General features: G+C 41.0%; 3 protein-coding genes across 3 annotated transcripts; 2 read left to right on the forward strand and 1 right to left on the reverse strand.

The window, feature by feature from the left end:
- The first annotated feature begins 1,907 nt into the window (after positions 1-1,907).
- LOC134176367 (uncharacterized) lies at positions 1,908-2,963 on the forward strand. The gene is made up of 3 exons (XM_062643037.1): positions 1,908-1,934; positions 2,005-2,879; positions 2,930-2,963. Exons 1-3 carry the CDS (start codon positions 1,908-1,910, stop codon positions 2,961-2,963), a joined length of 936 nt encoding a protein of 311 aa, XP_062499021.1.
- On the forward strand, positions 2,928-8,427 carry LOC134197866 (uncharacterized). Its single transcript, XM_062667218.1, has 3 exons — positions 2,928-3,136; positions 3,200-3,259; positions 7,964-8,427. The coding sequence occupies exons 1-3, from the start codon at positions 2,974-2,976 to the stop codon at positions 8,278-8,280; spliced, it is 540 nt and encodes a 179-aa protein (XP_062523202.1). The 5' UTR covers positions 2,928-2,973; the 3' UTR covers positions 8,281-8,427.
- A 3,383-nt stretch (positions 8,428-11,810) lies between these two features.
- On the reverse strand, positions 11,811-14,195 carry LOC134176368 (zinc finger MYM-type protein 1-like). Its single transcript, XM_062643038.1, has one exon. It carries the CDS (start codon positions 14,193-14,195, stop codon positions 11,811-11,813), a length of 2,385 nt encoding a protein of 794 aa, XP_062499022.1.
- Between the last annotated feature and the right edge of the window lie 632 nt (positions 14,196-14,827).

Genomic DNA, 14,827 nt, shown 5'->3' on the forward strand with positions numbered 1-14,827 from the left:
TGATGTAATTTCGAAACCTGCTGGGCAGTACCTTACTGCTTCAGTACAGGTTATAATATGTCGCAGTAACATTGACGGAAGTTTGAGGCACACATTTTACGCGTGCGTAGGTCATACGTACGTCTTAAAACGATAATTGCACGTGAGCAAACCCCCGGTAAGCATGTCACTGATCTCGTGGCTGAAGAGCAAATTTCCTCAGTTCAAGGCTCCTATACAATGCGGATTTTGCCATACCCGAACGAGGAGGTTAGTCATGAGTCTGCTGTGATATGTAAGAAATCAAACATTGGAGTGTGCAAATCATTACTTGTGTACATAGTATCCTAGCCATCATCCCGCTCTCCGCACGGGTATATTAGATATGGATATTACTAATTGTTAATAAATTTCTATTATTATTAGTTGTATTTAATTTAATTTATCGTTATGTGCATTCATGAAGTATATCTCATTTACTCCGTTCTAAATGGACACACTGCCCGTGTAGCGTTCCGTGCAGGAAACGCAGAGGTTGGATTCGGTGCAGATGCAATTAGTATTTGGAGAGAACTGCGAGCGCTTGAGGAGCTCGTCGGCGAGAACTACAAGAACTCGGCAAGATCTCGTCGATATCTGCTCAAATGAAACGGAAGGTATAGGGTTCGCATCGGCGAGAAATTTTACACTTGGGTCGACCCCTCGAGAGGGAAATCAGTGCAATCGGAGAATTCCGACCACTTCGCTGTCTGCGGGTACAGGTTCGACATGCGCTAGCCAAATTTGGCGGAGATCGGACATGGGGCGGCTGTTATACGCGCGTACTCACATAGATAATGAAAGACAGCTCGCCTTTATACATATATTGAGATAGATATGTATAGTATATGGACTTGTATAATATGTAATTTGCTGATTTCTAGAAAAACTAGGAAGCGATAAAGATTAGTAAAGTAGTCGGTTGTTACGAAATTTACGAAATTGAAGTGACTTCGAAATACTTGACTTAGAGTAAGTTTGTTTTTATGTAATAGCAACGACAACGCTTTGCTGTTTTGTACGCTGGTGGATGTGAATATCCTGATCAATTGAAATTTTGTCTGGTCGGTGAAGAAATGGCAGGCAAAACGACGCTGAGCATTGCGATGGGAGGAAGCGGAGATCCAACGAAGAGAACGGCTGGTATCGATGTTATACTGGCAACCAGAAAGGAACTGGGCGGTGCCATGCTTGTTCTCGATGTGGCCGGTCATAAAGAATTTCATCAAACGCATTCTCTCTTTATGAGCGGCGAATCTGCTATATTTGCCCTCGTTATCGATGCAGGGAAGAGCGCTGAAGAAATTCGCGCTATTGCCAAGTACTTTCTCTCATTTGTACTATCAGCACGACGACCTTCTGAAGGAAGAGTTCTCCCTTACATGCTTACTATTGGCACCCACGGAGATCCGGAGGAGACGAAGAAGAACAAGCAAATACAACTAAGAGATGTCATGAAGCAAGTTTCCGAAGAGTTTGACAAATATTTTACCTTTGTTGCAGTTGCAGACTTAGGAGATGAATACAACATTGTTGATGATGATCCATTTTATTTGGAGGTATTTGCCACTAAATTTGGTAGTGACGCTATCGTGTTGGACGCGAGAGACACAAATTCAGTAGAAATGAAAAAGTTGCTGAATTTTATTGGTAAAGTTAGAAGCATGGCTCTGAAGGTAAACGTGTCGATGTTGCTCAAAGTTGATTTAATTATGTGAATATATCGTGTCTAGAGTTTGCCCAAAGTCCCTACTATTTGCAAGAAGGTTCGTGACGAAATATTCATTAATCTTCGGCGTAGCAAGAAGTTTTTAGAAAGAAATGAATTTCATGGACTCGTAACGAGGAAGTTTGCTGAGTTAAAAGAAGAGGAGGCATTTGAAGTACTAATGGAACATTTTGATGAACGTGGAGAGGTAAGATGACGTGGTAATGCGCAAATCACATTTCTAGAATTTATATTTGTACTGGGCATGTACATTTTAGATAGTTGACTTGGGTGATCGATTTGTCAGTGACATGCAATGGTTGTGTTACTTTGTCATCGGTGCGACTCTTGCCGACAAGAATTCTCCTGATTTTTATGTCAAGTTGCAGACCGACGACGACGGTACTGCAACAGTAGCACAAATTGAGAAAACCCTCAAGCAATTTAGTGAGAGCAAAGGAGTTCAATTTAATGAGGACGTGATGTTGGCCATCCGTGCTCTCTGTCACTTGGGTCTCAGTTTAGAACATCCGAGCAGGAAGGATAAAAACGGCGATCCTCTTTACATTTTTCCTTGTCATATTAAGAAGAGCATGCCAGCGAGCGCCTGGCAGCAAGATGGCGCTAAGCCAGTGCACGTTGGCCGTCGCGTTCAATGCAAGTACTCGCACCATCTCATCACTCCGGGCTCTTATCCTGTCATTCAATGCGAAGCCTCGAAGAGCGAATATATGAGTGTAATAGATCTGTGGGATGGTGGCATGAAAGTGCAACAGAGGCTCCATGATGTGATGCCGCGCCATTTACCGGCAGAAGCGCTGGTACAAATTACCAATAAGAAGAGAGCCATTCAGAGTATGGATGTGATCGCTCGAGGTCCTCGCTACAGTGAAGGAGATTGCATGATGTTGGTTGAGTCCGTTCTTGACCTCATGATGAAAGTATTTGACAAGAAAAGTCCAGGAACTGTTTTAGAGACACAATATTTAAGTCATGCTTCCATCAGTCAGTACAGTGAAGCAATCGTTTCTTACACTGAAAAAGCAGTCGAAACCGCTAAACGAGACAAGAAAACGGTCGTCACTCACGAGAAAGGAGAGGATCGCCTGATCGATCTCGTTGCTGTTGATTCTAGTCACATTATTCGAATGAAGCCAAAGATTCGTCATCAATTGTGCAATGTTTTGGATTCGCCAAACAAAGACAAGAAACAGCCAAGCTGGAGAGAAGTGGGTGAAGCGTTAGGTATGCCATTAGTGAATAGCATGAAATCAGCCAGTGGGATGTTGGAAACTTGGAGTCGAGACTTGAACGTTACCATTGATCATCTAGTGGAAGTTTTGAAGAGGCCGGACATTAACGGTACAGATGCATTGATGGTTCTTGGACATCAGCATCACATTACTGCCGGTATAGTGATATTCTCACTCAATTATATATTCTGCACAGTCCGGTTTCACTGCTTTTGCCTAGAAAACAGCTTAAACTCACCTCCAGCAAAGCAAGGAAAAGAAGACGCAGCTTCACGAGATGGTAAGCTACGTGATTTACGGATCAGAGTTTGAGATAGGCATTTCATATTGGTCGGCGATACAAACTTGTTCGTAATCTAGGCTAAATAATATGAGAGATGATGTATACTGCAAATTTAATGTAAAAGGTGGCTTAGTTTTTGTCTTGCCCAAATAGGTATGAGCACTTGAGCTACAGATAGACTACAACAGTCACTAGTAAAAGAAGACTTGCAGATATGATTAATCTTTAGGCAACAGTATTGTTTTTACCACTGTAGTGTCGCGTAATAGGAAATCACAGCATTTTTCTGTATAAACCGAATTGGAATTCGACCTAATATTTAGCGCAGGAGTACTCATGGCTTATATTCGACAGGGTTATAGTTAAGATAGGCTTAGCATATGCCATTTGAGCAAGCACGATTCGACAATTCATATAGGACTTGAAAAAGCAATCTTCGTTTAGAATACCGTAGAAGATGAAATATTGTCGGGGAATTTATTTTGGCGGATTGGCAGATTAGCGGATTTTAAGCGACCGCCAATATAAAATCCACCATTAATTTGGCCTCCGGGACATGTTGACGTTATCAAGCGCGTGGATCAGCTATAAATGATGAAGTGGCGGTACGCACGTCACGCGAATGAGTCCACAGGATGGTAGGTAATCTCTGCTTGCTGTCTGTTGTGCCTATGAATAAGACCGTGAGGCTATGGTTGAAGCGGACTGTTTGTCACGTTGACGCGGATCAGGTTCTTTGTTCTGACACGTACAGCAGGTCTTCATTACTATGCAGTAGTTGCAGACCAGTAAGTTAGTGAAATGTAAGCTACAAAAACAACTGTCAATCTAAAACTCCTCGATGACCACGTATTGTTAAACGTATATCAGTCATCCAACAACGATGTCCAACCGCCAAAATAAAGTCCGCCAATATGCTTTTTTCATCAATTTTGTAGGAAACCGCCAAAATACATTCCCTCAAATGTTTTCATCTTATACGAAACATACTGAAAGATTGCAGTTTCGAAAGCGTGTAGCAACAACGGTTTGTACTTGGTCTTTGTTGTCGGTGTCATTGAACGCAATCGCCGATAAACGCACGGGTGTACGTGCACTCGCGCGTAAGCGTGCTGAACGTCAAGAAATTTTGTTCATAGCTTATGAAAGATATATGAATTAAGGCTACTGTTGAAGAATACTGAATATCTAAATGCATGCAATCACCAGCCTAACCACAATAACCCTTATCTATACATCGCTATGGTGATCACTATGAGCTGCCGTTACCATGTTTAGATTTAGGCACAGATACGTTTGGTAGTATTGTTGAAGCTTATTCAAATGTTCCTTTATATTTCTTAGGCAGCGTAATGCCGCAGTGTTTTGCTAAGACTTCGTAATTAACCAAGGAATTCCATGTTCTGGAAAAGCTTGGGAAACAAATTATTTTGTAGAAGGCAAAGATATTGTTAGCATGCGTACTATATTTTAGGAAAATGTACGACTATGAAAAGGTCATGGAAGGCGAATTTTTGCATTGCCTCATAATTCGGCATTAATATCTTTAAAGAATTTAATATATACAGTTTTCGCTCTATTTAGGTTGTTGCCATAGTGGGAGCAAACTTCTGGATTAAATCAGCCATTGCATAAATTTGTCAGTTAAAGTCTTTTGAATTAATTAATACTCAAAATTCGCTGTCGCAGGAACTTGTTTCAATTTATTAGTGACGTTGGAGCCACAAATGATATCACCGTCGCTCCTCTTTTTGGCAACCCTGAAGACACGAAGCGGCAGCAAGAGATGAGTCCTAACCAGCTTGGAAACCATCATTTTGGAGACGAAACCTCTCCCTTAATCTTAGACAAACAGCGTAGGACTTACCGCTACTAACAGAGATAAATTGGTCTCGAAAGTAGTAGCTTTAACAACCATTTTCTAATTGTCGTCTGGATACCCTGCAAAACTTTTTCTATTGTCTTACTTTTTTCTGCACCACTTCTAGCTAATTTTTGGGGTTTTCCGCTGCCAGGAGCCATACTTTTAAGATGGAATTAGAAAACTGTCCTAGACAAAAGTAAGAGTGCGCAACTACTACCTACAACGCACTTTGTCAGAGAGTAGTAGAGTGCTGTGGCTTATATGAGAGTGGAACAGCCGGCCGAGAACAAATTTTGTCTACACCATAGAAAGAGAGTATTAGAAGGCTGTGAAGAAAACAAGAAAAACATTTCGTCTACACCATATATAGTAGTAAGTCCTAGATAAGAGGGAAAACCACTCAACAAGAACACATTTTGGCTACGCTATGTATCCAGACAATGGTAGTAGAAAGCTGTAATCTATAGAGGCAAATGTACGAAACAACCAAACTTTAAGTCTAGACGGTGTTTTTAGTAGATTGTACATCTTACCCAAGGCATCGAGGCAATTAACAGGACAGAGGTCGACAACACCTAGGAAACCATAGATAACTGCAAGAGACTTGAGCCTACGCAGTGTTGAAGAGCTCACCAATCGCCATGTCCTACCTGGTACTGTATACAGAATATATTCGGAAACTATCTAGCTTGAAAGTAGATTATCTAGCAATCGGTTACCCGGAGAAACAGCGAACAAGCCTACTGTCTATTCCCCATATATGAGTGCTTTCACACACAGGGTTAACTCAGGTTATGATAACTTGGGTAGAGTCATATGACAACCCCACTCCACCCAACGTGCGTTCACACGTAGAACACTGGCAATGAGATGAAGAAGATCTACAGTACAACGAATACATCGATTACTTGAAGTTTCTGCTTGAGAATAGGAAAGCAGTAACGCCGATAGGAGAACACGACAAGGAGAAGCCATTTGTATGTTGGCCTGATCGACTCTACGGCGTGTTTTTGCATGTATTAGGGCGCGTCTTCGCTTAACTGCACTCTGCTCGGGGCTAGGGTTACCTTATCCCTCGTTTAACCTTAATCCTAACCCATGTTAACTTAGGTTTACTAAACCCTGTGTGTGGAAAAGCGCAGTGTGAACTTTGAATATCTTCAATATATCCGTTGTTTTTTGAACTTTTCGATGATCTGGGTATGTTTAGAGATCGCGAAGTCTGGCATTTCTGTTTGTCAAATTATCTACGTCTTCCCTCTAAAGGAAACTAAAGGATAATGATTTTGCATATCAGACATATATTAGGACACAACAGGTGAAGCATTGTTATTGTCCAATTGTCTTGTAAGACCAAACGATCAGCATATGTAACCACTTATGATAATTGGTATGACACGGTACAACCATTGGCAGGTTTTACTGCACCAATGAGCACACCTGGTGTGACCTCTACTTATTAATCACTTAACAGTTCACACTTCTGGGGAATAGACAGTACAACCCGTATATGACATTTCGTTACGATTTCTGTTTATGGAGATGGCTCTCTAACAACAAGGTTTTCTAACTAGAGTAAAAGGGACCGCGGTATATGCTGCTAGAGATTTTGGCAAGAGCATTCCTACAGTGTATATGAGGAAGGCATCTTCGAAGGGCTTTACAAATGTGCTACATGTGCAAATCGTTGCAACCTGTTCATACGAGGCTTAGAGATAGTCTCTCTATTGGAATACAGTCCAAGGTATCCTAGCGAAAGACAGCCACTTACCGGAAGTCTACAGTAGAAAAAAATGCAAATAGCAAACCCGGCTCTATAGTGATAGTAGTGACGTGACCAATATTCCATGGGAAGAGATATCCTACAAACTCCTTCCGTTTTTGGAAAATCTGCACAACGTTGAAATTGGATTGTTTTCTATCCAGGATACCCAAGACTACTCGCCCTGTTTAGAAAGATAAGCTCTAGTGGAGCATCTCGTGTAGACACACGACTACCACTGGGTGCGAAGAACGAAGAAGGCTATCTCAATTTGATCCTCGACAATGACGACGACATGGGCAAGCAGTGTATGGCTCGGCAAGTTCTAAAACGAGTGTTTATGGGATAAGGATGTCCCTATTGCCAAGAACACGTTAACAAAAATGTGGCGGACTACTGCAAATACCCCGATCAAGGACTTGGCGAAACATTTGTCCACCCAGCCGTACAGTCTCGGGGTTTAGTAGTTGTAATGTCGGAGTTGGGTGTTATTCATTGTCCTATAAAATTATTTATAGATGTGGGATATCTTCTTGTTGAAATTGCTGTTTTGCATATTTTTGTGAAATATAACACAAATAGTGTGTTGTATTTCTGAAACTTATCGTCATTAGTACCGAATTCGCACGAAAACGGTCGCACGTGGTTTTAATCCATGCTACATGTGTCTTGTGCAAGGACTTTATTCAAGTTTTATGTTGTTGAATGAAGCCCATGACGTCAACCTTTCTACAGCTCACGTTGTGACGCAGTTAAGAAACGAAGTATCGCTAACTCTTTACCGTTGCTCGTTGACTGTGCGTTTCACTACAAATTTGTTCATGCTGTTTAATTGGTCTTCACATCTCAGGTATACCTTGCAATGTGCTTTTTCATCGTAATGAATACAGAGTTGATTCGTAGGTAGCAATTTCATGAATTAATAGGAACTTTTCAAACGATGGTGCAAGTTATTGTCTGCATGCTTACAAGTTTAGATTAAAAGCAAATGTGAAAACTTTAGATTTGAAGAATTTGAAATTGACGCCATCTTGTCTTTTTCTTTACTCGCAATTGATAATTCTTTTTTTGCTAGGTCGTTCTGTTCATCAAAAGGCAACTGCCACGGAATTGAGGGACCTTGCCAAATCTCTGGAAACCGATTGGGTTTCCATTGCAGCAAGATTGAAACCGGAACTCTTCTCAGTTAAAAAGATCAAAGTAATACAAGATAAGCATAAAAATGATGCCTATCTTCAAGCTCGAGCCATGCTAGAAGATTGGAGTAACAGTCTGGCCGACAAAGGTACCCGTAAGTTGCTTATCGAGGCACTTGTTAAAGAAGAACTTCGACTCCAAGCTAATGAAGTCTTCAGCGAAAATCTGGTGAATCAAGTGTGTCCACAAGTGTAAAATTTTGTGTCAGGAGATGTGACAGCCCGATTATTTGTACACTGTGTTGTAGATTGAATTTCAATACAATAGACAAAACATGTAGATGTAAGTAATTTTTATAACGTACCTATACATTTGTGACTGAGATTTGTTTGTGCAAGTCTTGCTTAATCGCCTCTGTATGTTCAATTGCAACAACTAAATGTACGAGATGTGATTTTCTGTTATTTCTACAGTTTATAGTGCACTGTGTAATGGCGATGTTTCTGCTCTTAGTATTACATCATATTTTTAAAAAGACAACTGCAGATCGAAACGAAGCGGAAATTTTGTGTAAAATCTGAGAGCAGTTGATGCTAGAGCTTCGAATAGAGACATTACCGTCGCTGACAACTGATGAAGTTACTTGCGAACCAGAAGTTTTTGTCTTACGTTTTGGGACACAAAACGCAACGTGTCGTTGAGACTTGTAATGCATTGATCATAAATTGATGGTTAACTAACGTTTTCGATTGTTGCGGCTATACTTAGCGCAGGATGTACTGTGGGCCTGTCATGATTTGCAGCGAACAGGTCATTGTAATAGGGTAGTATTTCTTAGGCTCCTGAAATTTTTTACCTTTGGCACCAAACATTACAATCAGGTGCAACGCGGTAATGCAGCGAGGAAGAAGACATATCGGGGACCAAGGCCACATTGGCCCTCACGATTCCTTCGCCTATGCTTAGGGCTACACCATCCTTGTATGTTCAACATGATTGTTAAATTGTAATGTTTGCAAGAGACCTAGAGCCAACGCTGATATATACAGAACCGCATTACTTTTAATTATTAAAAGAAATAGAGGAGGTCGTGATGACGGGCCAACGTGAGATTTCTTGACTGGGCAATATATAGATAAAATTATTGATTAGTTGAAAAATCGTTAGTTAATTGAAAAATGAATCACGTGACATAAACCAAGAATACTCTTCGCCTTACAGAACATCTCAAATTTTCTTGTTTTGTACATGTCTTACCATTCACTATTACGTACAACTCAGGTTTAGGGAAGTTGGAGCAACGGTAATGGAATGTTGCTGTCCAACCATGTCTAAAGTGTCAAGGATCTTCTTTAGAGGAAAAAGAAGGTAAAAATCACACAATTACATGTTCTATTAGCGTACTAATACTCATGATCATTACCGTTTGATGTACTTTGCCCGCTGAAGAAGTTGCATGCTCAAATACTCCAATTTTGCTAATTCCGCAAGTATGGGATCTGATTGCAAGCCCTTGTCAACACAACGCGGTGGCGCTATATTGTTGGTAATACAAATTTTTCACAAGTACACATAAACAGAGTGTTTCTCTAACCTTAGCAGTCATTTTGCTGTCACACACTTTCAATATAAGCCACACAATGCTTCTGAAGTTATCAAAATTTGAAGCCTTGATACAAATTATTGGGATAAAAGCGTCACGTCACTTATCTCTTCATTGAATAAACACAGACGATGACCTCGACGGATTTAATGCCAAGGTCGCCGAAGCCCTTTTTGTCCAGTTCTTTTACATAGTACATCCACGTTTACATTAGAGTAAGGCAGTACGCTCTTAATCGATTGGAGTTTCACACTCGGTACAAGACTTCAATTGTATTACAACATCACAATGTTTGTAGTCTGTAGATGACTCTTTACACGTAGTGACAGGTTGCCATAGGTTGTTCAGAAACTACACATTGACCAGTTTCATTAACAGGTATTGTAGCAGTCCATTCAGTTATTCCGTAAGGTAATCGTTAATGTATGGGTTAGAGCATTCTCTATCAGTATGACTCCATTGCACGAAATCAGGTTTTTATTGATGTTTAATTGTTATTATTAATTGATGTTCTATATTTTGTATTCAATGATGTTCAATTCTTTGTATTTACTAATGTTCTATTCTTTGTCATTATTAAAGTTCTATTCTTTGTATTTATTGATGTTATATTCTTTGCATTTATTGATGTTATATTCTTTGTATTTATTGATATTCTATTCTTTGTATTTATTGATGTTCTATTCATTGTATTTACTAAAGTTCTATATTCTTTGTTGTTGTTAATGCTCTATTCTTTGTTGCAAGTTTGGGTGTTTGTTCCGCCGTTACTAGAATTCTTTTTCTCGTTATACTACACTTCTAACATAGCAACTCAACCATATGTTGTATATTTACCGGTCAATGAACGTTTATTTACCGGTCAACAAACGTTTATTGACCGGTCAATATCTCTATACTGTTTACTGACATAATACACAACTAACTTGAAAAAAAGTAGCAAAACAAAAACAAACTAGCAATCAATACATAGGCGTACCTATTTTAGATTACAACCTTATTCTTTACCAATAATAATGTTCACAGTGCTACAGTTTGTAAAGACGCAGTCAGAAATGACAAATAGATTCTCTCTTTCCGTTTCAGACGGCTGTTCAACCTGGACTACTTCGTGTCTCTCCCGACTCCTTGACTTTGCGTCAGTGTAATCTTTGTGTGCATGGCCATTATCCAAAACTGTGCACGCTGCCATTTGCTGCAAATTCAGATGGCTCTTGGTATTGTCTCAGTGCTTGCATGGTTTTGTGGCCGGTTCTGCCTTGAATGACATGTTCAGGAAATCCCGCTTGAAACAGCCTTGTCGCACTAGTAGCTCGAAGAGCGTGGTTGGTTCGAACTGGAAGACCAGCTTCATCGGTCATCACTTTCATCATTGTAGCCAACGTGTTATGACCGATTACTTGCTTTCAATACCAAGGACCAAATGAAGGTGTAGATAACAAAGGTTTATAATAGAAGACTTCTCGGCAGAATCCTGCTGACAACTTACTTAAATATAGAGATCCAAAATTTTTACGTGGCAACGGTCACCAGCTTCTTCATTAGCGTACCTGATAAACCACAAAAAAATGCAATTACCTTATAGAGTCACGTTGGAGCTTGACTATAGTTTACCTTGTGACTTTTTTGTTTGGGTAACGTAAATCAATCAGTCCACCACTATGATTTTTGGATGATCCGCGCTCAACCTAATTGTAACCGACTTTTGACAATCCGTTTGTGGTTTGGCTGCATCTGGTTGTGAATCCTTCGTTGAGAGAAAGTCTGCCTGTCGGTACCTGATCTTCTTGTTGAGCATCCTTGTTTCGATTACTTCTCCATGCTTCAAACATTTGCATCACCCAACTGTTGCAGGCAGTCGTGTTCTTGCAAATTTTACCCTTGCTGTACTCGTCTTTTCAGCAAATCTGCTGTCAAGCTGGCTAATACTAGTGGCATGCTTTTTGAAACCAACGCTTCTTATCTGTCGTCGTCGTCCTGGTCATTATTGCAGTCTTCTTTCTGATCCGACATCATGCTGGCAAAACACGTGGATACTGTACTGCAAGGGCGTAGACACCGGGGGGGGCTTTGGGGGCTCAAGCTCCCCCAGAATTTGAGACTTGTATTTCAAATCTTTGATACATTAAGGGATAGGCAGTACGCGTACAACACAACACTACATTTACTAATTCAAAAGAGTTTAATCAAAGTGTCCGAATAGTCGTCTTCTGCTTTCATTACGTGTAACAAACTTATTCGCAACACCTTTTATTGGTAATGCATCAGTTTTGTCCTTATGGATATGGAGTATCATAGACCAGTTGAGACGACATTCACTTATTGTAGAACGTAGCCATGTCTTGAGTCTACGGAGAGCACTAAAACTTCTTTCACTTGTGGCGTTTGTTGCCGGCATTACCAGAATGAGCTTGACTACTTTGATGACTTCAGAAAAAAACTGTCTTTCTGCACTGCTTAAGGATTTGAGGTATACGACCAGAGACCGTACATCCGTCAGTGGCTGTTCAGTACCTGCATGAAGAAGAGTGAGCTGTGTTTGAAGTCGGTCTGGGTGACTGAAATCATCACCATAAAAATTGACAATCTCTTTCAGTGCTTCCGATTGCTGGGGTTGCTGAAGAGAAGTTACAACTGTCTCTAATTTCTGTAACATGTTGAATCCTTTTTGATGAAATCTATCTTTGACTGCTGCTAAAATCAAGTCAATGGCCTCAAAGTAAGCCCTTCGATAGATTTCCTTCACTTCTACTGGATGTACTGTTGCACCTTCTCCTACCTCGAATTGTCTTGGAACTTTCCTACGTCGTGGAAGGGTAGGGGATGGCACTTGAAGTGACAATCTTTTGCGTTCAACGTACTTCCAAAATATATCAAAGCACTCATCAGATCTCATTGACTGGATAGTTGTTGTTGTAGTACTGACTAGCTTTTGGCCTTCGCATGCGGAAATAGTAGAACTCTGTAAGGATCGGGACAGGTTGTCCACTATGTTCAGCAGCTTTCTTCCAAGTTCAACACCATAAACGAAGTCAAATGTGTCCATCTGCAAAGCGATTCCTCCAATTCTAGCTCTCATCTCAGTATCCTTTGTGGCTTCTTTTGCCACATCCCAAGTCATCTGAAGTGTAGTGTAGTTTTCAGATATTGACGTTAATGCCTCAGCCCTGACCGTCCATCGTGTAGGACAAAGAATCCGTAGTCCTGGAGAGCCAGCAGTGACAACATCTTTAAACTTCTTGAAGATGCTTTCACGTTTGGGTGATTTTTTTATCAACTTAGTAATTTCATGTACGGTCTCCAGAGCACTTCGCATGACCTTGATACCTTTCAACACATCCTGAGTCGCTAGGTTTAATGCATGACCATAGCAGTGTGTGTACAACGCACGGGGCTCTAGATCATTTAGTCTTTTTGCAACGCCTGACTTCGCTCCTGCCATGTTACTAGCGCCGTCGTAGCACTGGCCTCGGCAATGGTCAATCCTTAGATTCATGCGTAACAGGATATCTTGAACTGTTGCTAGTATAGAGTCAGCAGAAGTTGAGTCTAAGCTATACAGCCCTATTACTTCCTCATGGACTTCCAGATCATCATCTACGTATCGAAGACAGAAGACCATTTGTTCAGTATTGGACAAATCTGTAGTTTCATCTACCATGATAGTGTACCACTTTCCCGATACCTTCCTAACAACATCTCTCAGAATCATTAATGCCATGATACTGAGAATTTCATTTTGTATACAGGGGCTTGTGAACTTGGCCTGGCATTTGTCTAACCATTTCCAGAGCCTCGGATTGTCTTCAGCACGCATAATGAGGAGTTGCATTAAGTTGGAATCCCTTTCAAGAGCGACACTACCTTCAGGTTTAGACCGACCACGCATGGCGAGACCTTGCCGAGCAAGGTATCGAATGCAACTAATAATTATCTGTAACATATTCCTATTCTCAACCATTTCTTCTGCATAACCTTTCCCTAGCATTTGCCCAACATTCTGTTCCTTGCCAACCACCATATCCATAGCATCACGATGAAAGACTGATTTCTGATGTTTTTCAAATTTAGTGAGTGCTTTCTTCCAGTCTGTAAAGCCAGTTCTCACGAATTTATCGTCCAAGTTCCCAGCGCGCAGAGCAACTGAGCCTAAGTCCTTCTTCTCCGCCACCTGGCAGTAGAAGCAGAAGACTTTGTCATCTGCTTCTTGATAATGCAACCACGGGTATCTTCTATACCAAGAAGAACAGAATGCTCGCTGCTGCTTAGCAAATGTGCGATATGGGAAGGACAGCAAGGGTTGGTGAGGACTCCAAGGCATCAAGGTGGGCTGAGGCTGGGCGCCAGCAACCGGTCTTGTCTCGGAGGCATCAGTTGCGTCGGGCTGGTGAGAGTGGTGGCCGCTTTCAGAACTTGTAGAGGCTGGTCCAGCCACGTTGCTAGTTTGGGCGTGCTCTTGGGCGTCTTCTTCACCTGAGACATTGCTTTCATGGTCAATGCCAGTGGGACAGTTAGTTACACTTCCATCCGGTTGTTGCGCTTTCCGCAGCCACGCTATCAGAGACATTGTGATACGGATGCAGTCGGGTGATGAACGTGCACTGGGCGCATGCGCAAAAGCACAATTAGGCCTCTTGGTTAAGCCCCCCCAGTTTTAGAATTGTGTCTACGCCCCTGTACTGTACTAATACTTTTGAGCACGTGGCCTTATGGGGCTGACGTGCACGTCAACAACACTTCACAGCTGTCAAAATGTGGTTGTTTGACATAAAACTTTACCTGTCCTTGCAATACCCAACCACTCCAATTCAAGTTGAATAATCTATAAACTCTAATTACAGTAGGATGTTAAACATGCAACAAATAGATTAATGCATGGTAGGGTCGACGATATCCAGTTTATTGACCGAGGGAATTTCTTCTCGATAAATAGCCTCGGCTTCGCCTCGGATAATTATCTCGGGAAGCCGCTCAAGTCTTCGGTCAATAAACTGGAAATCATCTCCCTACCATGCATTAACATATATTCATTGATGCTTTATTCTTTGTATCTATTGATGTTCTATTCTTTGCATTTATTGATGTTCTATTCTTTGTATTTATTGATGTTCTTTTCTTTCTATGTATCGATGTTCTATCCTTTGTATTTACTAATGTTCTATGCTATGTATTTAGTGATGTTCTATTGTTTGTATTTAT

This window comes from Corticium candelabrum, chromosome 2 (assembly GCF_963422355.1).
Source record: "Corticium candelabrum chromosome 2, ooCorCand1.1, whole genome shotgun sequence".
Lineage (NCBI taxonomy): Eukaryota > Metazoa > Porifera > Homoscleromorpha > Homosclerophorida > Plakinidae > Corticium > Corticium candelabrum.